This window comes from Symphalangus syndactylus, chromosome 1, assembly GCF_028878055.3.
Source record: "Symphalangus syndactylus isolate Jambi chromosome 1, NHGRI_mSymSyn1-v2.1_pri, whole genome shotgun sequence".
NCBI lineage: Eukaryota > Metazoa > Chordata > Mammalia > Primates > Hylobatidae > Symphalangus > Symphalangus syndactylus.
Window position 1 is genome coordinate 12,575,871 of NC_072423.2, and position 25,253 is coordinate 12,601,123.

At 46.2% G+C, this 25,253-nt stretch overlaps 1 protein-coding gene across 2 annotated transcripts in view; it reads left to right on the forward strand.

The window, feature by feature from the left end:
* Window positions 1-561: 561 nt before the first annotated feature.
* The window catches only part of CYB5A (cytochrome b5 type A), a 39,054-nt gene continuing 14,362 nt past the window's right edge, over window positions 562-25,253 (forward strand). The window contains exon 1 of one of the 2 annotated variants that reach the window (XM_055296490.2): window positions 562-801. In XM_055296490.2, coding sequence (XP_055152465.1) covers window positions 673-801 — 129 coding nt within the window. In that variant the 5' untranslated portion in view covers window positions 562-672. The remainder of the gene's footprint in view (window positions 802-25,253) is intronic. The other variant, XM_055296479.2, reaches the window with a different exon arrangement.

Genomic DNA, 25,253 nt, shown 5'->3' on the forward strand with positions numbered 1-25,253 from the left:
TTTGTGGGGGCAGCGCATTTGCTTCCCGAACTGAGTTGCAAAACCATTTTCTAGCGCGCACGGGGCTTTCATCTCTTAGATGCATGCGAAGGGCTTCCCGAGATGCCCCCTTTATGGACTTGGCCATCGCTACTTTTGTTACAAATTAACGTCTGGGACTCGGACTGCTGCCAATAGAAAACTCCCGCGATTCGCTGCCTAGGTCGCCGCCCTCACAAGACTGGACTCTGCACAGGCCATCCATGCCCGTTGGTGCACCTCGCTCTCTTGCACGCTTAGCCCGCAGGGACGCCCCCGACCTCCCACCTCCGCCCTAGCCACAGTGCATCCCGCCCTTCTGCGCAGACTCCGTGGAGTCCTGTCCAGCCCTCCCCGCGCTGCCGCAGCCGAGAGATTGTGAAGGGCACCTCCAACAGCCAATTAACACCCGCACACTGGGCGGGACCACGCTTGGGCAGGCGGTGGGGGTCGACCGAAGGCGGGGACTTTTGAGTGACAAGGATGATGGCCAACCGTCGGAGGTCCTTCTACTGCGCCCCGCCCCTGAGCCGGCGCCCAGCCCCAAGTGGGGTGTCCGGAGTGGGGAATGTCCCGGGTGGAGCTTACTGAGTCTCGCGCTCTGCTCCACCCGACGGGGCTGTGTGTGCTGGGCCTGGCTCGCGGCGAACCGAGATGGCAGAGCAGTCGGACGAGGCCGTGAAGTACTACACCCTAGAGGAGATTCAGAAGCACAACCACAGCAAGAGCACCTGGCTGATCCTGCACCACAAGGTGTACGATTTGACCAAATTTCTGGAAGAGGTGAGTTGGGGATGAGCGGGTTGGGGCGCAGGGAGCGTGGGCCGGGTTTGGGGGTTCACTGGCATGACCTGTCTTTCGCGGCCCCGAGTCCGCATACATACGCCTGGGCGCGCCCCCACCGAGTTCGCTCACCTGCGCGTGTACGCCTGGGCGCGCTTCCGAGTCCGCACACCTGCGCGTGCACGCCTGGGCGCCCCCCCAACCGCCCGAAGTCTGCACACCTGCGCGCGCACACCTGGGAGCGCTCCCCGAGTCCGCACACCTGCTAGTGTACACCTGAGAGCTCTCCTCGAGTCCGCACACCTGCGCGTGCATACCTGGGAGCGCTCCCTGAGTCCGCACACCTGCGCGTGTACACCTGGGGGCGCTCCCCAAATCCGCACACCTGCGCGTGCACCCCTGGGAGCGCCCGGGCGCGGCGGCATCCTCGCTACGTGGGCGGGGGGCGCACTAGGCAGGAACTGGCAGTCGGGCCCTGCGGCGGTGCTGGAGCAGCCTTCCGGGGAGAGCGCGCGGCCATGCGGGGGATTTAAATGATCCCTTTCTCCCTTGAGTGTGAATAGAAGGGTGTCCTTCCAGGACCGGCGGCATCCCCGGAGTGGCAGGCTGGAGACCACCCACCCCGAGAGCCGCGGATCCCGCCGGAGGGACCCCGAGTGCGGAGGTCGGGTGTGGTCCGGGCCTGCGCTTCCCGTGGCATCCACTGGCCGACCTTGCGGTCCACACCCACTCGCGTTCGCGTTCACCTGGCAGAGGCCCGGTGTTAATTAACCTTTTCCAGTCACGCCTTGGCAACCAGGTGCCGTGCTTGACTCCTGAGACCGCGGTGTGTGGCTCGAGCAAGAATACAGAAAGAGGCCAGGCAGAGCAGCGGACGTTTTGCTGTGGGACTCGCCCCTAACAGCTTTGGAAGGTGTAATAGGAAACGTTGGTTAACTTGAAGACATTCCTTTCATAAGATTCTTTGCATTCGATTATAATTTTGGCCGCACACGCTAAGGGGCGCTTTTGGTGATTGTCTTAGATCCTCTGGAAGTGTTTTACCACTTTTGGGGAGTCTCAATCATAAATCTTAACGCATGCTCACGCCCCTCTCCCAGTAATGAGGAGGTTTAGTGATGGGAATTTTTTACATAGTCGGGGAGCAGGGAGACAAAAATAGATGCCTGGTCTGAGCCGGATCACAGTTTACATCAGAGGACTTTGGTTTTGCAGAAAATGTTAAAATCAAACGGTCTGTTTTAAAAAATGAGGCTGGGCCAAGCACGGTGGCTAACATATGTAATCCCAGCACTTTGGGAGGCTGAGGCGGGTGGATCACTTGAGTCTAGGAGTTCGAGACCAGCTTGACCAACATGGCGAAACCCCATCTCTAACCAAAATACCAAAATTAGCCATGCCTGGCGGTGCACGCCTTTAGTCCCAGCTACTTGGGAAGCTGAGACAGGAGAATCCCTTGAACCTGGGAGGCAGAGGTTGCAGTGAGCCGAAATCACACCACTTTACTCCAGCCTGGGGGACAGAGTGAGACTCTGTCTCTAAATGAATAAATAAAATTAAATAATAAGGCTGGAGTTGATGTTTATTGGTAAGGTATTTCACTCTGGAGCAGTGTCCGAGGATAAAGTCGTGTTACCATTTAGTAAGGAGGGGTTTATATTAGGGAATCAGAGCTGACCTGCCCTCTCCCTCCTGCCCGGCTGCAGATCTTGTCATAGAACATCAATTCTCATTAACTCTAAATGTGGAATTTTAAGATACAGTGTGTGCTTTGTCTATTTGTGTTTATAAAAAAAAGTAGCATAAGAGAATATTAGGATATTTTATATTATGAAGCATTTTCTTCTTTTGTTTTCTCCTAAAGTGAGTTTTTTCAACCCTGACACTGTTGACATTTTGGGCCAGCCGATCTTTGTTGTGGCGTCTGTCCTGGGCATTATAGGATGTTGAGCCACCTCCCTGAGTTCTACCCACTAGATGACCTGTACCACCACCTCCCCTATTTTTTTTTTTTTTTTTTTTTTTTTTGAGACAGAGTTTTGCTCTTGTGGCCCAGGCTGGAGTGCAACGGTGTGATCTTGACTCACTGCAACCTCTGCCTCCTGGGTTCAACCAATTCTCCTGCCTCAGCCTCCCAAGTAGCTGGGATTACAGGTGTACACCACCACGCCCAGCTAATTTTTGTATTTTTAGTAGAGACAGGGTTTCACCGTGTTGGCCAAGTTGGTCTTGAACTGCTGACCTCAGGTGATCCACCCACCTTGGCCTCCCAAAGTGCTGGGATTACAGGCGTGAGCCACTGCTCCCAGTCCTACCTCCCCTATTTATAGCAACCCAAAATGTCTCCAGATATTGCCAGAGGTCCCCTAGGGCACATAATCTCTCCAACTTGATAATTACTAAGGTTACTGTGCATGACTTTAGGGGTAGATTTTCAGAGACGATAATAAGGAAGTGAAGATTATTGTTAAAATGTACTGAAAACTATTTACTTTCACATTTCAATTCCTGTGAGTCAGGAAAGGAGGGATTGTGCAAAAATTTTCCGAGAAAAACTGAGAGATGAGAGCAAGCTCTTGAGTGGGTAAATTAGCTGAAAACAAATTTCTTTATTTTTTCTCACTCAAAGTTTTTGTGGAGAATGCATCTCAAATAAAATGAGCAAGAGGGTTGCTGACCCCGGGAACGCTAGGAGGATGGTGTGAGTGAGGAGGCTGGGGTCTGGGAGAAACACAAGGAGTTTGGTTTTGGTCCTGTTGACTTTAAGGGGTTGGAGGGATCTTCAGGCATCGGGAGAACTGCATGCGTTTCTGCCTCCACTGTCTGCCAACATGTGGTTCTGGGAACAAGCAAGGCCACTTAGCCTTTCACTGGATTGTGTCTGCCCTCTGGGCGCCTCCCGATTCCACCTTTTATGGACGTGTTTTTCCATTTGCCGTCTTTATTATTTGCTTTGACTTTCTGTGACCATCTCTCGCTTATTGCATGTCCTGGTCATTGGCTTCCCAGCCTCCGGTAAAGCCTTTGGGAGCCTCTCTCTGGGTTCTATCTGAGATTCTAGCCAGGATTCCTTGCAGGTGACTTCCTGTGCTCCTGGGGTTACATCTCAAGCTCGCTCGCTCAGAGCTCTTCAGCACACTGCCCTGCCAGGTAGTTTTTTATGAGGCTAGTCTGTTTGTCTCAAACCTACTTTTAAAACAGGAATGAGTGCAGAATGTCTCTCTCTCTTCCCCGCTTGCCCGGTCCTCTTTCCTGTCTTCTATTGTTGAAAGGCTCCAGAATTTCATGAAGCCTTTGTGTGTTAACTAAAAAATATTTTATCTCACCTAAGTTACCTAAATATGAAAGATTTATCTTCCCCTTCTAACTCTCAAATGAACTTTCAGTCATTATGGGCTAGACCTTTGTTTACTGTGAGATCCCCCATCCGTATGGACAAGATTTCTCACGGCTGAGTATTTCCCCTTCTTCAGAATGTCCTAGATTTATGTGCATGTCCGTGTTCATGTTGAGAAGGTGTGTGGTGAGATGGTGGAGGGATCCTGCTCTGCTGGCAGGTACGAGCCAAGAACACAGGTTGAAGCTCACAGGTGCAGCGTGTGCTCCGACCTCCTGAACTAATGGCCTCTAAAGCTGTTTTTGTCGTTTAGGAGGAGGGGTAGAAACCTAAGAGGGAAGACTGGCTTATTATTAATGGCAGTCTACATAGCAGCAGGTGCTTAGTTACTGTCTGAAACTTAAAAGATTTTGAGCTTTATTGCCTACATATTTTGAACTAGATTTTTTTTTCAATCCTGAGTTCTAGTTTTTGAGTTTATATTTGTGAAATTGAGTCTTTGCTTGATCATAGAACTTTAAGGGACAGTTCTTTGAAATGAAAACTTAGGCATTTATGGCCAGGGGGAGAAATGTTTGCATTTCCATTTCTGTGATTTGGGCAGCAGCATCTATTCAGTTTTTAAAAGAGGTGTGGAAGGGAGAGAGAAAGGTATCCTGTAATTAACAACAGTTCCATTAGCTGTTGCTTTTGATTCAAGTTAGTGGGTGTTTGATTTGTGAAACAGATATTGTCCTGGAAAATTTTATAAAGCAGAATGTCTTTTTGTGAAGTTGTCTCCTCTCCCTTTACATTATAAAAATGGAAACTTGTTTCTGTAGAACATTTTCTAGTGTTCCTGGGATTCTGATAGTCTTGGACCTGAGCCTTAAATGTTCTTTACAGCATTCTGCCTCATAGAAGCTATACGCTCCTGACTCACTTTGATTTTTGGAGTCTTAAGAGTGTCCTTTCTAGCAGGTTTTGTTGTAGGGACTTGCTCTTTGTTATTTTCTATTGAACATGGCTGCCTATGTTGCGTAGACCAGTGGTTCCAAGGCTTGGGGATCGAGGAAGAGAGTATGGGTGTTGAAATTCATTGCCCTTAATTTTGAAAAACATAGAACACGTATCTTTACCCTTGTTAAAGCTACCATATTTAGGGCTAAAATACTAAATGCCTTTGGTTTTTGCAAGAAAATTTGGTAGTATTCTGAATCTCATGCTACTAAAAGGCTGCAATTGGCAAATATGCCTTTGATGCATGTAAAATGGGAACATTATTATTATTTAATATATACCGTTAGGTAAATAACCCTTAGAAATTACAGAGTCTGTAGAAGGGAAATATAAAGTTATTGTTGGTAGTGTTGGTGGCTTAGGCATCTTGGGTAAAGTGGTAGCAAAACCACATCTTAGAAGGCCACCTGGGGAATGTGAACCCGTGAGTCTTTTATATATTTCTACATATATCTCTATATTTTTTGGTAACCTGTTGCTACTTTTGAAAAGACATTCCAAGAGGCAACTTTGTTTTGAAACAGTAAAGAAAACAGTAAAGAAACAGCAAATTAACTTTTGCTTTTTGATTATCTTAAAGGTTGATGAAAATTGTAAATAAGGAAGGGAAAACACATGCAAGCCAGCTTTGGTCAATCAAGGAATAAATAACATGCACAATTCTACTGAATGTGAATGTCTGGTATTCTGAAAAGTCCTCCTGGTGAAGATGGCTGATAAGTGCCTTTGTAGTTGAGTGGAGTCTGAACAACCCTGTCCCGCTGGGCATTCATGGGAAAGCATTGGGCTGGGGTTAGGAAAACTAGACCTGGTCTTAGACCTATCATGGAGGTGACCTTGGGCAAGTCAGGTATTTCTTTCAGTCACTTTCCTTGTTCTGAAGTGGGGACTATTCTGTCACTGGCATCTGCATTGGGAGAAATGATATGTGTGAGAACACTGGAAAAAATATGTAAAGAGAAGGCATTTAAGTGACTATATTTTGATTGAATTAAAATTTTAAAATAAATTGTTTTTATGTGGAAGGTCCATTTAGGAGGAACATGTCTCAGGAATTATAGTGTTAACTAGTAAACAAAATGACTCAAAATACAAATATTCACTTGAAATATAATTGTTCAGGAATGTGTGCTTTGCATGATTGAAAATCATCCCATTTCGGGAGGTTTTAAACGTACGACTTTATTGTGTAAGGGGAAAATAATACATAATCATGTTAAGGAAGTGGACAGTGTGGAAGACTGCAAAGAAGAAACTCAAAGCTACCTGGAGCTCTGCTCCCCGAAGGTGGCCAGCTTGAGCAGTTTGCACACTCGCTACTACAACACGTTGCTCGTGGATGTGCTTTACATCCATGGAAATGTGCTCTGCATGCTGCTCTGTAATCTCCCTTTTTCTCCACTAAACTAGGTGTTGAGGGACCAGTCCTGAATTTCAGTAACTCCTGTTTCCAGGCTGCCTCCTTATCGTATAGAGGGATCCTAATGTACGGAATCCTCTTTCCTTCCATGTTTTTAGGTTCCCACCTGCAATTACCTCCTTATGGTAGATCTTTGTAAGTGGGATTCTTGGGTGAAAGGATGTACACTTCTACTTTTTTTTGTTGTTGTTGAGATGGGGTCTTGCTCTGTTGCCCAGGCTGTGGTGTGATCTCAGCTCACTGCAGCCTCGACCTCCTGGGCTCAGGTGATCCTCCCTCTGGAATAGCTGGGACCACAGACATGAGCCACCATGCCCAGCTAATTTTTGTATTTTTTGTAGAGATGGAGTCTCTTGTTGCCCAGGCTGGTCTCGAACTCCTAGGCTCAAGTGATCTGCCCCCTTTGGCCTCCCAAAGTGCTTGGATTACAGGCATGAACCACTCTAAATTTTGATAGATGTTACCAGAGCCCTGGGGTGGCACACCAGTGTGTGCATTTCTCGGTTCTTAGGAGTGGAGGAACTTGGTTGCGCCTCATTCACCTCCCTTCCTGAATTATTTGGCTGCGTACTTCTGTTAAAAAGGGAAATGTATGGAATAATTTTTTATCCCCTTTAGCTCATAAATTCTCTTAAAAGTGCAGCTGTGGCAAGTAATACCTTGTCTATTCTATGAAAGAATTTCATTGTCTGAAGGCTCAAAGCATCAGAAAGGTGACCGGAGGCAGCAGCTGACTACATGCGAGGCTGAGTAGCGGGCTCAGAGCCATTTTTGGAGTCTCAAGAGTGTCCTGTCTAGCAGGTTTTGTTGTAGGGACTTGTTCTTTGTTATTTTGCATTGAACATGGCTGCCTACATTGCATAGACCAGTGCTTTCCAAGGCTTGGGGATAGAGAAAGAGAGTATGGATGTTGAAATTCATTGCCCTTAATTCTGGAAAACAGAACATTTTAATCAAGTGTGCTTTCTTCCCTATTACCCTTGGACCTAGTTTTCTTGGGAACATAGTCTTGAGTGTATATAGTAACTGGGTATCTGTGCCTTTTACTGAGTTCCAACATGGGGACTGGGAGGGTGAGCTGAAGATTGGGTGGGGACAACTCAGTTCTTGCTGTTGAATAGAATCTGGCCTGTGCTGCCTGTTGGCTTAGAGCTGACGTCTCTGTGGATGATGGCAAGAAGTTACTTTCTTACATCCATAGATTCTGTCTTTAGCAGGCCCATGACAAAATGATGGCATCTGAACCAGCACTGATGCTAAGGAGGCTCTAAAGGGGGCGAGGGATAAGGGATGTGGACTTAAGGGAAGGGGTGGGGTGATTAACAGCCTCTAGGCTCAGTTAAGGGTCCTCTCTGCCTGGCTGGTGGGCACGGGAGCCTGTTTGGAATGGAATCACTTGAACTCTTCTGTAGTTGAGGGCCTCGGGAGTGTCAGTTTGTAGCTTGTTTCTTTCACTGCCTGCTATTGTTTGTTCTTGGCAGACCTATTCATCAAGCTTTGTGCAGCTGTGTCCAGAATTAGCCAGGTCACAAAATATATCCAGACTTCTTTCCCTTGTCTGCCTCAGAAAGTGTTAAGTAAATGCCATTCATTAATCGTCCCCAAGTAAAGGCTATTCTTTAATCCTCCCCTTCCCAACAATCCCTAGTGAGCTAATAAGAAAAGTGATAGCACTGGACATTGGCTGAATGTTTATGGACATTCAGTATGTGCTAGGGAGTATGCCAAGTGCTTTTTGCACATAAAACCTTATTTGCGTTTGTGCTTTTAATCTCTCTCTTTTTTTTTTTTTGAGACGGAGTTTCACTCTTGTTGCCCAGGCTGGAGTGCAATGGTGCAATCTCAGCTCACTGAAACCTTCCACCTCCCAGGTTCAAGTGATTCTCTTGCCTCAGCCTCCCAAGTAGCTGGGATTACAGGCATGCACCACCATGCTGACTAATTTTGTATTTTCAGTAGAGATGAGGTTTCACCATGTTGGTCAGGTTGGTCTCAAACTCCTGACCTCAGGTGATCCACTCACCTCGGCCTCCCAAAGTGCTAAGATTACAGGTGTGAGCCACTGCACCCAGCCTGTGCTTTTAATCTTCAGAACAACCCTATGGGGTCAGTGGTGATGGTGTCCTCCCTTTCAAAGGTAAGATGGTGTGTCTTAGGGAGATTTTGCAACTTGCTCAGCAAGTCCCACAGACGATAAGGAGCAAAGCCAGGGTTTCAGTCCAGGCTGCAGGCGCTGCGGCCCAGTGTCTTCAGTGCTGAGTCTGCTGCTGAAGCTTGATACCCAAGGAGTATTGAAGAGAATCTAGTGTAGCTTTAAAAACAAAAGTCCATCCCACTGATACAGAGTTGCTGTCATTTGCTGGAGACCTCAATCACTGGAGGAACCAGGGAGAAAGCAAAGGGAATTTGTGATGCAAACATCTGAACAACGCCAAAACCCTTGGAAGGTTAATGGGCAAAAATATGCCTTTCTTTCCATCTGTTGTCAGTTTACTGTGTTGCCTTCTAGGAGGTGAAGGAAACAGCCGTTCTTGTTTCTTGTAGAGGAATTTTTAAATAGAGAGAGTCGGGGTGGAATCTTTATGGCCTCAGTTTGTTCATGACCCAGATGCTGCTCTCACCTAGCAGGGGCTGAATCATCGGTGTGGTTTTGGTTTGGAAAGAGATCGTTTACGCGTGTGGTGGGTATGTGTGAGGAGGCATGTGTTGTTTGGTAAAAGGCCTCTTAAATGACTGCCCTGGGAAGGATTGTTTAAATGGAAACCCGAGGAGGTTCCTGCTCTGATAAATCCCTCAGTGGGTCCAGCTCATCTCTCGCCCTCCCCTTCCACGTCCATATCCCCTCTGCATCTGCCACGTGGTTGATTGCAGGGTGGTTAGAACATCTTTCTCCTCTAAGCTGAGAGCAGATGCCCTGGCGTGGCCTCTCTTGTGTCTTTGCCACCTCTCATGGTGGCCACTGGGCAGTCAGTTCTCAGGATTTCATTGGTTCCATCAAATGGGTGGTGGTTTTATGAGTTTTCAGCTTGAGTAATAAATGCTATTTATTGCTTTAAAAAGTGCGATTTCTAGAAGAAGCACACAAAAAGACTTCATCTTTTGGAAACAGATTGGCATTTCTCTCTTCCGTTCCTTTCAATGGCTTCCTGCTGCATTTAGAATAAAATTGTATCTCTTTGCCCTGGTTTGGAAAGCTCTGAGTGATCCGGCCCTTACCTACCTCCCCCACCTCAGCAAATAACACTGTGTCCTCCCTGCTAATGCCCACACCTAATCACATTGACCCTTTCTCTCTGTTTCTCAAACAAGCCAAACTTGTTTTTGCCTTAAAACCTTTGCCCTGGTTTCCCCTGTGTCAGCCTTGGCCCTGTCCAGGTCTCAGCATGGTGTCCCATCCCGTTTTGCGCCTCTGCTAGCAGTGAGACCCTCCCGGCTGTGATATGCTGCCTATCTGCTGCTTTCTCCACGCTATGAGGCCTCCTGCCTGCCTGGCTGCTGTGCACCTGACCCATGTCCAGTGCCAGGAAGTCACTCTTCCGGGGATGGAGGAAGAGAGCCTGGGGGAGGAACAGACATGAGCCCCTGCTCTGTGACTATCTTATTTTACCCCCTTTTTCCACACACGGCACGTACTAGTGTGATCTCTTTTTACTCTGTAGGCCTTGGCCTGGGATTTTGTCCCTGAGGATTGCGCAGTTAGAAACTAGTGGGACTCTATTGTGAAAGTCTGGATTGTGACATAGTCTCAAAGCATGGAACACAAGAATGGCATCGAGGGAGGCTCCCAGGCAGTCAGTAGAAAGGAAGAGGAGAATTAAAGGTGAGAGGAGCACTTTGGTCTGCATTTTCCAGTCTCTTCCTGCCGAGAGACCGGGCCTCCACCTGTGCCTGAGATCCTGTTCCTCTTCGCACTCACAGACGGTCCCTAAGCCACCCTGTTCCCCAGTGTAAACCAGGCCCCTCTGGGCTGCACCCCGCTGGGTTATTCTCATCAGTGTTCCTGCTGTTTTTCCTCCTTTCCTGCAAAACACACACACACACACACACACACACACACACACCCTCACCCTCCTCTCCTGCAAAAACACACATACTCCCTTCTCCCTTGAAACACACACACACACACGCGCGCGCACACACACACACACACACACCCTCCTCTCCTGCAAAAACACACATACTCCCTTCTCCCCTGAAACGCGCGCGCACGCACACACACACACACACACACACACACCCTCCTCTCCTGCAAAAACACACATACTCCCTTCTCCCCTGAAACACACACACACGCGCGCGCACACGTGCACACACACACACACACACACCCTCCTCTCCTGCAAAAACACACATACTCCCTTCTCCCCTGAAACACACACACACGTGCACACACACACACACACCCTCCTCTCCTGCAAAAACACACATACTCCCTTCTCCCCTGAAACGCGCGCGCACGTGCACACACACACACACACAGCCTCCCTTGACTCTTCTGCCCCCTCCAGGATTTCCTCATTTTTCTGCTCCCCTGAATAGTAGAACCCTCTGAAAGGGTTGTTAAGCCTGGTCTCCAATCTACCTCCTCCATTCCCTTTTAAACCACACCCGTTCACCACAACTTCTCTTGCCAAGGTCTCCCAGGGTGCCTTGTGTCAGCTCTCAGTTCTCCAACACAGTGGCTCAGCAGACTCTGACATAGACGCTCACCCTCCTGGGTTGCCATCCTCTCCTGGTTCCCTCCTCCCTCCACCTCCTGTCTCCTTTTCCCACTTCTCTTCTGTCTGACCTCCTTATTGGAGCGCCCCCCTGGGGCCTGGGCTTTTCCCCTTTGGCAGGCTCACACAGTAGCATGGCTTTAATGTGCTAATGAATCCTGGATTGTCACATCCTGGCCAGAAAGACCTCTGTCCTGAACTGGCTCTTGTATCCCTGAGGCTACATCACAGTTAGATGTCCAGTAGGCATCTCACCCTAACGTGGGAAACACACCTGCTCCCTCTGCATGTCCCCATCTCAGCAGATGGCAGTTCCATTCTCCCAGCTGCTCAGGCCAAAAGCCTGGGGGTCGTTGTCCTCTCTTCTCTTGCTCTCATACCCACATCCAGTCCACCAGGACATTCTGTGGGCTTAACTTTCATAATGTCAGAATCTCACCAATTTTTTACTATCTCTACTGCTGTTCCCCTGGTTGGAGCCTCCATCTTCTGTCGCCTAGTCCCTTCCTGCCCCCGACAGCGTATTCTCACCATAATACAGTGACATTTTAAAGTCAGATCGGGTCAGCCCATATACTCTGTTTAAACCCTTCAAGGGCTGATTACACTGCCCAATTTTAAGACTTAGGATATGGCTGCAGTTGTCAGGAAAGTGTAGTTCTGACAGAGGGACACATACATATGTCCACATAGCAGAATAGAGAGGCCAGAGATAGACTCACACAAAGATTTCCACCTCATTGTTGACAAAGATGGAAAAGCAATTCGATAGAGGAAGGATAGCCTTTTCAGCACATAATTCTGGAACAATTGGACATCAATAACCAAAAATATAAACCTTGACTTAAACCTCACACCTTATGCCAAAATTAACTCAGAATGGATCTTAGATATAAATATAAAATGTAAAACTTTTTTTTTTTTTTTTTTTTTTTGAGACAGGGTCTTACTCTGTCACTCAGGCTGGAGTGCAATGGCATGATCATGGTTCACTGCAGCCTCCACCACCTGGACTCAGGTGATTCTCCAACCTCAGCCTCTCAAGTAGCGAGGACTACAGGCATGCACCACCATGCCCGGCTAATTTTCCTTTTTTTTTTTTTTTTTTTATTGGTAGAGACAGGGTTTTGCCATGTTGCCCAGCTGCCAGCTGGTCTCAAACTTCTGAGGTTCAACTGTTCTACCTGCCTTGGCCTCCCAAAGTGCTGGGATTACAGGCATGAGCCACTGTACCTGGCCGACATGTAAAACTTTTTAAAGTGACTTAGGATTAGGCAAAGAATTCTTAGACATAGTAGAAATGTGGTCCATTTTCAGTTCTTTGCACTGGAAGGTTATTCCCCCCAAATAACATATGGTTCCCTGCCTCACCTCCTTTGAGTACTCACTCACTGTCACCTCAACGAGGCGTATCCTGACCACCGTATTTAAGCCTGGATATTACCCCAGTCCCCTGCACTCCTCAGCCCAATTATGCTGCTGAGTTTTTCCCCTGTAGCATGTATTACCTTGTAACATACGGTATAATTTACTCATTTATTAGTTTTTGCTTCTCTGTGTCCTTCCACTAGAAATGTATGCTCTGTGAATGCAGGACTTTTTCTCTTGTATTCACTGATAAATCCAGTTCTTAGAACAATGCTGGCGCATAGAAAGGACTAAATAATTATTTATTGATTGAATAAGAATTAAAAGTTTATAAAATACTAGAAAGCTGATGTGGAATGGCTGTTGGGTGACATTGAATAATTTTCTGATTATTTATTTCTCCTCTGTCTCACCTGCATATTTCAACTGAGTTTATTTTGATTAAACATGAAAGAGAGGCCTAGTTATGTGGTATTGAGAGAAAAAAAAGAGAGAGATGGGCACATGCCACTGTCAATCCTGCTTTCTTTCCACCTCTGGGCTCAGCATAGGCTATTCTATTATCTCTTCTTTTGTTTTTATTCATTATTTATTATTTATTTTTGAGACGGGGTCTCACTCTGTCGCCCAGGCTGGAGTGCAGTGGCACGATCTCGGCTCACTGCAACCTCTGCCTCCCGGGTTCAAGCAGTTCTCCCTGCCTCAGCCTCCTGAGTAGCTGGGATTACAGGTGACTGACACCATGCCTGGCTAATTTTTGTATTTTTTAGTAGAGACGGCGTTTTGCCTTGTTGGCCAGGCTGATCTCAAACTCCTGACCTCAGGTGATCTGCCTGCCTTGGCCTCACAAAGTGCTGGGGTTATAGCGTGAACCACCGCGCCCAGCCTTGTCTCATCTTTTGGCCATTCCAGCTTAAGATAGATCGTGGTTAGAGTAACAGTCTCTCTTAGGTCATCACTCATCTACCACTGGGCCCTCAGTTTTGGTGGCTTGCGTATTCCTCTGAGGACATTGGGTTGCATTGAGTTACAAAGCAGGAGGTAAGCTGTGGCAGCTCTGGGCCTGGCAGGACTGGTGCCACTGTGCCTTCCTGCTCTTGTCCCTCAGAAGCAGGCCTGTCCCTGGTCCTTCTCTGTATCCCAAGGTCGTCATGTCAGAATTGGTGGCTTATGTACTCTTCAGAGATTAGAGGAAGAGTTAGCACACCTGCTTTATTTTATCCAATTAGACAAGTATAGTAATGGTAGAAGTTGAAATATTGGTCAGGGCATAGTGACCAAAATTTGGTTCCCAGTATGTTTTAGACCAAACATTTACTAATTCAGTTCTAAAAGTAATTAAGAAGAATTTTGTTTCTCTTTTTCAAGAAGAGGAAATTCTAACAGCATTCTGCAGGATGATTGCCGGCTCACAGGCTGTGTATAAGACCTGTCTGCCCTTGGCCTAACTAACCTTTAAGAACCATCTCATGTAGAAATGTCTATTATTTTTATCATAGGATGTTTCTATGAATGTGTGCCATTTGGGTCTGTGGTTCAGTAGAATCCAGCCAGTTGATTAAATCCAGAGAAAACTTTTGAAGATGAAGGAGATGTGGTGAGAAGGGGGTCCCTTGGGTTTGGTGCTGGAATTGGCCTTCAGCAATTTACAAAGGCCAGGAACTGTGCCAGGGACTATACACAATATAAAATGGGGATGGGGAAGAAGGGAAAGTGAATTGGTCTTTCTCGAACATCTCTTACTTGCCAAGGAGTCTACTAATTAATTCACTTAATCTTGCAGATGGGTAGCTGCTAGATAGACTGTGCCTGAGGGACTCAGGAATCATCTGAACTTAGACCCCTGTTAGCAGATCTCAGGAAAGTGGCTCTCCTCTCAGTACACACAGTGGTCAGGAGACCTGGTGTGGAGTCAGGCGGCCTGCGTTCATTTCCCAGAGCCTCCCCTAACTGGCTCCATCACCTCTGTCTGTAAAGTGGGGATGGTAATGGTAATGCCTGCCTCTTGGGCTTGTGAGCTTTGGAAGGGTCCACACAAGTGCTCAGAACACTTCCCTGTACACAGTGAGCATTTGTTAAATGTTACCCACTGATATTCATCATTATTTGTCACTAGACTTTTTCCCTGGCTGCTAGAGTGGAAAGGAGAGAAATTGAAAGCATTTGTTGAGGCTGTGAAATGCAGAGATCTTCGGCAGAAACTCCAGGTGCTCTCTTCCCGTCTGGGCTTTCTGGGTTAATTTCTCACTGGAGACCCAAGCCCTCACCTGAGCCATATAAAGTTACCCCTGTATCCTCCATGACACCATTGTGTTCTGCCTCAGGGCCTCTATGTGTCTATGTCCTGGGCTTGGGATGCCTCCCCTTGCTCACCTGATGAGCTCCTGCTGAAATGTTCACACAGAGTCTAAGCGTTGCCTCCTGAGTGACCCCTCCTGGGCCCTTTCTCTGCCTCACACTCCTGGGAGAGTTAATCCCGCCATCTTTTGTGCCGTGACTCCTGCACCTGATGCTCGCCACATTTAGCTATTTGTTTACATGTCAGTTTCCTTACTAGACTATAACTTCTTGAGGGTGGGGCCATGACTTTGCCATTTTGCTAGCAACAGAGCATGGCTTGGCATTCATCAGATGTTTGAATGAGTTTGTGGGTCCCATAGGCAAGCTGGGTGACTGCCAGAGGGACCTCTTTAGTTTCATGCCATGACCTTCAAGGTGAAATGGGAAGTAGTTCCAACAAGGCTTGTGGGGATTCAGCGAGAGGGTGGATATGAAGCTGCGAGTTGTGCCCCATGCAGATGCTGGCCCCTCTACAGAGTCCACGGTGGAGCAGGACAGAAGTCTGATTAACTCAAACCAACTTTGAGGCCATCATCCTTTCCCGTCTTAGAAAAACAGCATCCAGAAATGATAGGAAACGTTTGTTCAGGGCATCTTGTTATCTTATTCTAAATCTTGCATCGATTGTACATTCTCCAAACTCTTTTGAATTGTTTCCATTTTTGGCTTAACTATTGCAGATAAGCTCTTTAAATAAGGTTGTTTTTGCCTAGTCGTTGTTTATGGACAATCTCTGTACTCCACCTTTTTTGGTAGTGTTAAGCATTTGGAATGAAAGATCCTGTTTAAAACTCCAGAATGGATGGACTTTAGTCACTTAGCGTTGCATTTAGGTGAAAAGGGTTTTTTGTCATGGTTGTCTTTCTGAACATCTCTTACTTGCCAACGAGTCTACTAATTAATTCTATGACTTAATCCTGCAGATGGGTAGCTGCCAGATAGACTGTGCCTGAGGGACACAGGAGTCATCTGGACTTAGACCCCTTTTAGCAGATCTCAGGGAAGTGGCTCTCCTCTCAGTACATACAGTGGTTAGGAGACCTGGTGTGGAGTCAGGTGGCCTGCGTTCATTCCCCTGGGTTCAGTTCATTTTTGCTTGGTTATGCAAACCCTCTGAAGGCATGACTTTGACCTGCTGCAGACTGTCATATTGTAGTGTCGTTTTGCATACGCTTTTGACTGTTTAATAGGGACAACCTTGTAGTCAGGTGGAACCCTGACAGAAGGGTGTGTGTGTGTGTGTGTGTGTGTGTGTGTGTGTGTGTGTGTGTTCTGAATATTTTGTACTTGGTAAGGCCCAGAAAGGCAGGGCAGATGACAAAATTTCTTGAGGTTTAGAAGTCTGTGAAATTTTCTCCCAAATTCTCAAAAGGGAAATTTATGAAGAAACTTTATTTTTAAGACATCTTTTTATATTTAAAGATACTTTGTTCAGAAATGTAAAAATGGTCATTTTATTTGCATGTTCAGAAAAAAAGGTGGGGGGAACTGAACTCTCAAAGTCAGAAAGCAGGGTTCCCGCCCCAGCTCCCTCGTGAGCTATCAGTGTAGTACTGGGCTTCATTCCTCTGCGTCCCATTTTCTCTGTCTGAAAATTTAGGATGTCGAGTCTCTGAAGATCCTTTGCACCTCTAAGCCTCTGGGATTTTTCACCTTCACCCCACCATTTTGAGTCAAGATCTCCAGCTCAGTTGCCTGGTTTTTATGCTGGGCTCACAGAGGAGGTGGAGAATAGTGGGCTGTGAAGGAAGCTGAGGGAGTTAAGTATTAAGGCTCCTGATGGGTTGAGAGGGAAAGATGGGGTTGGAGAAGCCTCCGGGCTGGGTCACGTCCTGGTGCCGCGCTGGTGTTGGCGTATCTGGTCTGCGTACCGCCGGGTCCTCCCCTGCCACCCTGATCTGTGGCGATGGCTCCTCCAGCATGTTCTTCAAGCCTCTCCTTTTCAGCTTCTTCATCTTTATTTATCTGCTCTATTGATCCACATCCTAACTATTCTAAAGGGGCTGAGGTTATTTTTTAATAGCTCCTGCTTTTCCAGACTCTGCTGTGTTCAGGCAACAATTCGGATGCCCCTTCATGTTCCTCTTGTTGCTTGGTGCATGTCCAACCCTGATTGGTAGGAAGCATCTCGAGGCTCAGGACTGTGTATTTGTGAGTTTCAGATGCTTCTGCATGTTTACACAGGTTGCTTTTCTTGACTAAATGATTGATGTAGTAAGAAAGATGTTAGAGATATTTCCCAGCTCAGGAGGATTAGGCTCAGGAGATCCTCTAATAACTGGCTTAAGCAGGACAGTATATTTGCCCCAAAGAAGTGATCTTTGCCACCAGAGCTGTGTGATAGCTGCATCCCGCTCCCTTCTCGGCCATTCCTGGGGACAGCTTCATCCTGGTGCTCAGAGGCGGTATCTCCACTCCAGGCAGCAGGATGAAGGAAGACAGGGCACAGAGAATCCACCACTCCAGAAGGAAGACTTCTGGAAGGTTCTTCCATTCCATGAGCCAGAGTTTAACCACATGAGATATGTAGGTGCAAGGAGGCTGGGAAATATCTCTAACATCTTTCTTTGGCCATTCCCAGCTCAGAGTTTTAAGTATTAGAGAGGAAAGGAGAAACAGATATTGGAGCAATGAACAATTCCGCCCCCCTCTCCCCCACCTGATTTGTTCAGCTAAGGGTACTTCCTGTGCTGCATAGGTGTTGACGCTCTCTTTGAGAAGTTCCAGAGGCATTTGATTTAACTGCAGAAATTCACCACCGTAGGTTTTTGAGGAGGGTACAAGAAATGGTCAAAACAATATTTGAGGATGAGATCCCAGCAGCAATATATGCAAGGGACAAAAGTGGGGTAAGGTTTGGAGTGCGGAAGAACAGCTGGCGGCTGCAGCCGGAGGCCCTCCCTGGTTTCCTTTATAGGAACGGAAGGCTCTGCTGTCAAGTGAGCCAGACTGTTAACCTTTGACTTTGAGATGTTATCACTTGTTTCTCCAAGACCACTAAAATGTAGCAAATTTAGGAGTTAAGGGCAACATTAAGCAAAAATATTATTCTGTATCCAGCTTAAGACAATCTCATTTGACCTAGTTATTTGAGGAATATAGCTGGCAAAGATAATTCCAAAAATATAGTTAATACCCATTTTTGCTTTCTGGGTAGAGTATCTAAGGAACTATAAAATGACCCTAGAAACAACAAGAATGAAGAATGGGCCTGGTAATTGTTTTCACCCAGTGACCAGCTTCTGAATAAGTAACAGTTATAGACTGCATATTTAAACCTAGAGTGACTGATTTTACCCGCAGTATTTTCTTTCTCCTTACGATTATTGCCTTCACACTAAGAATTTTTTATTGAAATCATCTGTATCAAGTAGCATCAAATTTATTTTATCTTGCCAGTTTTTATAGATCCACTTTCAGTGTACACTCTTAAGTGGAAAATAGAATTTTCTTGAAGTTTTAAAAATCCTTTATACTGTGGAATCTCTAATGATACATTTATTTAGCATTTCTCTTTGGCCTCATTCTAAAAAGAAGTGGAAACATCACTCGTTGTCTATATTTTCTCATATAAACTCATCCCAAGATCATGTCTTTATTGATTATACTTATTTTACAGCTGACTGTGACATATTCGCACTATTGGTGCTATTATAAATCACCTTCTGCTATTTTACTCTGCTATTCATTTTTTCCTGTATGGGAAATTGGACTCCTTATTTTCATTTCAGCCACATGTGCGCTCTCTCACTGTTACTTATTACTGAAGTAGGGAGCATTTGGGAACTGGAGAATGGTGTGCAAATGAAGAAGGCCTTCTAGGGACTGGCTGTGCCATGTGAACAGTCCTGGGCATGCCATTCATGGGGCATGCCAATATTGCCCAGAAGGTTTGGGTCAGCTTCTTTTTTGTGTGACCTTGGTGGAAACCACTGAGCTCCATGGCATTAAGTGGGCCACGTATCTTCTCAGCGAGGTTCTTATGTAGGTATGAAGGAAGGAAGCCCGTTGTGATCCCCGGGGGAGCTGTGAGTGTAGAGCTGGCCCTGAAAGCCTTGGCATCTCTCCTGCAGGAAGAATCCCAGGAGCAGGTGAATCCCACCTGCAATAAGCATTTTTCAGTTTAAAGCAAATCCTTACTGCTAGAGTATACTTAGAAAGAGGCAGGGCCAGGGCCATGGCTAGGCCAGCTTCATAGGTGATGAGCTCTATGTTGGCCATCAGCCTTAAGTGTGTTGATTTTTCACAGCAGGTCACTCAGCAGTGTTTATCTGAAAATACTGGCTTGGTGCTATTAATTAAGGATGAAATGAAAAGCTTGTTTCTGTGTGTTAGCATTGTCTAAAGGACTGTAAATAGTACTTAATTCATTATGGATATTTGGTGCCCAGTGAAGAATAATTTACCAAGTTTGTAAGAATAGTATTTTCTTCCTTTTTAAACTCTTTTATTTCTTAGGAAACCAGGGCTGTACCTCTTAGATCATTGAATAGTGCAGAGGTGCAGGAAGTGCCGTTTATTGGGATGACTGGTGTTGGGCAGAGGGGTGACCTTACTTACCCTCCAGTTGGTCACTCAGCACACAGGGGCTTCTTCCCTTGACTGTCTTCCTAGCTGAGATGACCTAGTCTTTCCTTGAAGTTATTGATACCATTCAGCTAACAGTTCATTTTCTGCCATATTTGCATTCCTTTCGTTTTTGTGTGTATGTATTTGGTGGACCGTTGACCTTGATAAATCCTCAGCTTTACAAGTACAATTACAGCTGTGTTTCTCACATTACATGAAGTATAACTGAAAAGGTTAAGACCCCAGATTTTTAGTGATAGTAAAAACAAGGACTAAAGCCATAAAACACTCTTTTTTTATTTTTTGGTTTTGTTTTTGAGATGGAGTCTTGCTTTTGTCGCCCAGGCTGGAGTGCAGTGGCACGATCTCAGCTCACTGCAACCTCTGCCTCCCGGGTTCAAGCAATTCTCCTGCCTCAGCTTCCCAAGTAGCTGAGATTACAGGCTCCCACCACTATACCTGGCTAATATTTTTGTATTTTTAGTAGAGACGGGGTTTCACCATGTTGGCCAGGCTGGTCTTGAACTCCTGACCTCAGGTGATCTGCCCACCTCGGCCTCCCAAAGTACTGGGATTACAGGCGTGAGGCACTGTGCCCGGCCACCATAAAACTCCTAATTTATATTAAATTCGTGTAAATAAGAGAAACTCTGCTTGCGGGTGTTCTTTGCCTTGTCATTATCCAGACAGGAACTTCTTCACTTTACCTCTTGTTAGAAATACCAGAATTGTTAGAAATAGATAATTGGTACCACGAGGAAACGTCAGCGTGGAGACAAAAGATCTCTCAGCAAAGCAATCTTTACTTTCTGCAGAAAGGGCGCTCAATGGCAGATGGAACAATGGTGAGAGCACACCTGAACAAAGGAAAAGCAGACATATTTATCCCTTACACATTTGCGTCGTCCTTACTGCTGTGTCCTGCATCCATTGGCTGGAGCAGGACCTCACACTCTTGAACTGATACCCAGTTTGCTAATAGCCTAAAACTTTCCTAGACAGGTAAGTGCAAAGAAGAACAAAGAAGTTGCTTAGGAAAGGTTTAAGGAAGCAATAACAATTCCAAATGAGAAAGGGGCATAGGCTGTGAGCTGGAACATGTCTGTGAGCTTGTCCAACAGTTACATAGGATAGGGCTTAACAAGGAGTTATTAGCACAAAGCAAGGAGGCTTGAAGAAAGTTAGTCTTTAAAATAATCTATTATTTCTAACACTTATTATTTATTCTTTAACAAGAAGGGGAGCTTTAAAGAGGAAACTTTTTACTTTCTACGTCTCTTTATGCCTTAGGGTTGGCAAGATGGTGAAACAGGTCAGGCTTGATCCTAAAACCTGCCACAGAGTCATAGGAGACTCATTTGGTCCTTGGCCATCTTCAGCTTTTATGTTGGCCTCTCCTTGCATGAGTCAGTTGACAGCAGCGTATTCTGCCAGAGTAGTTCAGTTTGTGGCAAACTCTTGTTCTATAGTTTGCACACAAGGTAACTACAGTTAATGTTAATGTATTGTGTAGTTGAAGATTGCTGGGAAAATTCATCTTAAGCGATCTCACCACACACCACACACACACACACACACACACACACACACACACACACACACGATGTGATGGATATGGTGATTAGCTTGATTGAATCATTTCACAATGTATACGTAAGCAAAGCATCATACTGTATTCCTTACATATATACAATTTTTATTTCTTAAGTATACCTTGATAAATCTGGGGAACATTTTTAAAAATTAAAAAAGATAAGGTGAGAATCATCAAACTGCACTGTGGGATGAGGGCTGGAGAGTCAGAGAGGTACCTGTGGGATGAGGGCTGGAGAGTCAGAGAGGTACCCGTGGTAGCTATGGGGTCGTTCATTCCTCCCCTCAGGGAAAGTCACTCAAATCCACACTTCAGTGATAGCTCAGCTACTGCGAGTTTAGGACCCATTGGGTCGTCTGTAGACAGTCAGAAGTATGAGGCTGTCTCAGGGAAGGCCAGAAGTCTCTTCTGTGCTATTTCTTTATCCCCAAATGAGCTGCGTACTTCTTCAAGATTGGATCACGTTGATTTTTCATGTACTTTTTTCTGTCCCACACAATGCCTTGCACATAGTAGACAGTAAAATACTTTGATGAGCTGAGTCAGACAGCAGTTAAGTACGAAATCATATGATTTGAATGGGAAGAACTCTTAGAGCTCAGGAAAAGTAAAGTGCTATGAACTGGAGGAGTTGGAATGAGAGGGAAAGTTCCCATCAGCCACTGAACTGGTTATATATAATAGTTACAAAACCAGTGTGTAAGAATGATCTGTGCTTATCTCATTTATTTATCTAATGAATACTTATGGGTATTGAACCAAGAGTTAGAGAAACAGTGATGAACGAGACAGATCCATGAATCTTAGAAACAAATTGATATGAAATGTCGCTGTCACTAGATGTGCTCCAGGGAGTAGCTCTGGGACTTCCCTTGATACCAAACCCCGAAGGTGCTCAAGTCCCTGATATAGAAGGATGTAGTATTTGCATATAAGCTATACGCATCCTCCTGAATATTTTAAATCTAGATTACTTATAATATCTAATGTAATGTTAGATAAGCAGTTATACTGTATAGTTTAGAAAATATTGACAAGAAAAAAAGCCTGTTCATGTTCAGTACTGAAGCGGTTTTCTTTCCTGGATATTTTCCATCCATGGTTGGTTGAATCTATGGGTAAGGAACCCGTGGATATGAGAGCGGACAATAATTGTAGGTAGTGACAAGTACTGAGAGGGAAATACAGCAGTAAAAGACAAAGGCAATAGTGTGAGGACACAGGCAAGCTGCTTTAACTAATTATTTAACTTAATGAATGATGGGGTCTTGCTCTGTTGCCTAGGCTGGAGTGCAATGACGCAGTCATAGCTCACTGCAACCTTGAACTTCTTGCCTCAAGCAATCCTCCCACATTGGTCTCCCAAAATGTTGGGATTACAGGCGTGAGCCACCACACCCAGGCAGGCTGCTTTAGATGCGGAAATCAGGGGAGGGCTCTGAGGTGTCGACATTTGAGCAGAGCGTAAGTGAGGTGATGGATGGAATCTTGTAAAGGTCTGGGACACCAGCATTCCAAGCAGAAGGCAGATGTTGGGTTCTGAGATGGGGACCGAGTGTGGCCAGCTTGAAGGCCTGCCAGAGGCCGTGTGGCCATGCCCATGAGCAAGGACCTTGTAGGACATGGCAAATACTGGATGTTTGTTAACAGCAGTGGGAACCTGTTACCTTAGAATATCACTAAAGGCATCTGTTTCATCTCTGAAACTCCGCTACTTTATCTTCTACCTCTGTATCACCATTACTGCCACCGCTCTAGACTACGCCAGAATGATCCTTTCCCAGGGTACCATAATCAGCTTCTAAAAGTCTTCATGGCATGGCGATCTTGGGGAAACTGATGCTAGGGAGGATGGGAGACCAGCTCAGTAACAATTGCTGTTGTCCCTGGGTGGTAGCAGGGGAAGTGGTGAGAGGTGGTTAGATTCTCAGTCTGTTTTGAAGGTTGCCAACTGGATTGGCTGATGGAATAGATGAAGAAAGAAAGAGGAATAAAGCTTGACTCCTAGGCTTTTGGCTGCAGCAACTGGGTGTGTGGTGGCAGCATTTCCCGTGAATGAAAGACTGGAAGGAGTGTATTCTGGGGGGGAAAGTCAGACATGCCATTTGGTCCTGTTACGCTGGGGTGTGCGTTAGCTATGGAGTGGAAGTGCTGAGTAGCTGCTGTGTGTGGGAGGGACCTGGGGCTCTTCCACTGCTTTCTTTGGCTGACAGCTGATACTCTAAGTGGGGAGACTTGATAAGATCCTCAGGAGAGCCAACGCAGATGGAGGAGGGGTGAGGGCCAGGGACTGAGCCCCAGGGTGCTCCTGTGTTTAGACACGTAGACGATCAAGAGACTGTGGTGGCCGAGAAGGTTGGAAGAACACGAGCAGAGCCTGTTCCCCTGGAAGCCAAATAAAGAAGGCAATTCAAGGAGAAGAGAACCACTGTGCAAAATTCTGCTGCGAACTTTTACATGTGAACTGTATAAAGCCATGGAGCGACAGGAGCTGGGAGCTGACATTATTGTTTACAATGCAGGGGTGTACTGTGTCTTCCTGAAAGTCACTTAGTATTGGGTAGGGGTGTGGCAGTTAATGTCTTCTGAATTTAGACTGTGCTGATCTTCAATCTTTTAAAGCATATTTCCTGTTTATTTTCCCATAGCTAACCTTTATAGATGCAAAAAGCAAAAGCCATTTCCAGTTATTGTATTGGTATTCCCTGGATTATATCTGGGGATTCTCATATGCTGTCGAGAACAAGGTATATTTGGGTAACTTACAAAGTGGAGATTTCACAAAAGCATGTGGGAGGCATTAGGAGCTACAAGATATGTGGGCACGATGAGTGAGTTCCAGTAAGTGGTTTAGCCCTAAACCTGGTCTCTCTGCCTGACACCTGTTCTCAGCATTTGGCCCCATCTTCCATTCAGTTGTGCAAACCGAGCATTGGCTCCAGTGGCGCTTCCTGTCTCCCCCGCCATCCTTACTATCCGGAAGCCCTCTCGTCCACTCTGCCTCACACTGTGCACACCCTTGCACCTGCAGCTGCCCCCACCCTACCCTCTGGAATGGCTGCAGAGAACAGCCTTCCCTCACCCTCTCTTGCCCTTTTGTCTGCTGTCCACTCTGAAGCCTGGGTTATATTTTAAAATTAAATCTGATTGCATTACCTCCCCCACTTAGATCCTTACCATGGCCTCTCATTGCTCACAGGACAAAGATCAGAATCCTTGGAGAGGCCCAAAAGCAGCACACGGCCTGGCCCTTTCTCCTACCCTGGGGCCCTGTGAGGCCTTCTCTCCCAGGTCCTGAACTTGCTGTTCCCTGCCCCTGCAACACCTTCCCCGGACACCTTCCTCTTGGCCCTCGTTGACTACAGCTCCCACCTTGTGGTACAGCTCAGCAGGGCCTGTCCTGACCCCTTTGTGTGGGTGACATTCCTCTGTCATATTCTTCATGGCACTAAACTCTTTCATTTCCTTTCACTTGCAGTGGCATGGTCATAGTTATTCATGTTTCATCTCTCCGGCTGTGAACTCCCCGAGGCGGGAGCCGTCGCTATCTTGGCTCCGACTGTGGCTGCCACATGGAGACCTTCATGTGTGTTTGTTGGGTGAATTAACTCAAGTGCATAATAACAAAAACAAATGGAAATCTTCCTCTGGAAAGACGGAAGACTGTTAGGGGGCAGCTCACGTGGAAACGGCTTTGCGTCTCCATGCCCATCCCCACTTCTGGGTCCTCCTTACCATCCCGTGACATCCTCTCCGCACCTTTCTCCCTCTCTCTGGGCTCTACAGCTGGTCACTTCCCACACATGGTCGCATGAGTAGAGGCTTAGCAAGGAGTGCATTATGGAGGACAGATTTCTGCTACCGCCTGCACCAAAGTGGAACCACAGCTTCCATCTGGCCCCGGCTCTTTGGAAGAATTTCACTTCTTTTGTTACCTCTCATCTTACCTATGTGTAACCACACGTTTTGGTCTTTTTCTTAAATCTTTTAGATAATCATCAGATAAGTTAACTTACCTGTTATTCTACCACTTTCTGCCTTGCCTTTGCTTTTTTTTTTTTTTTTTTTTTTTTGAGACGGAGTCTTGCTCTGTCGCCCAGGCTGGAG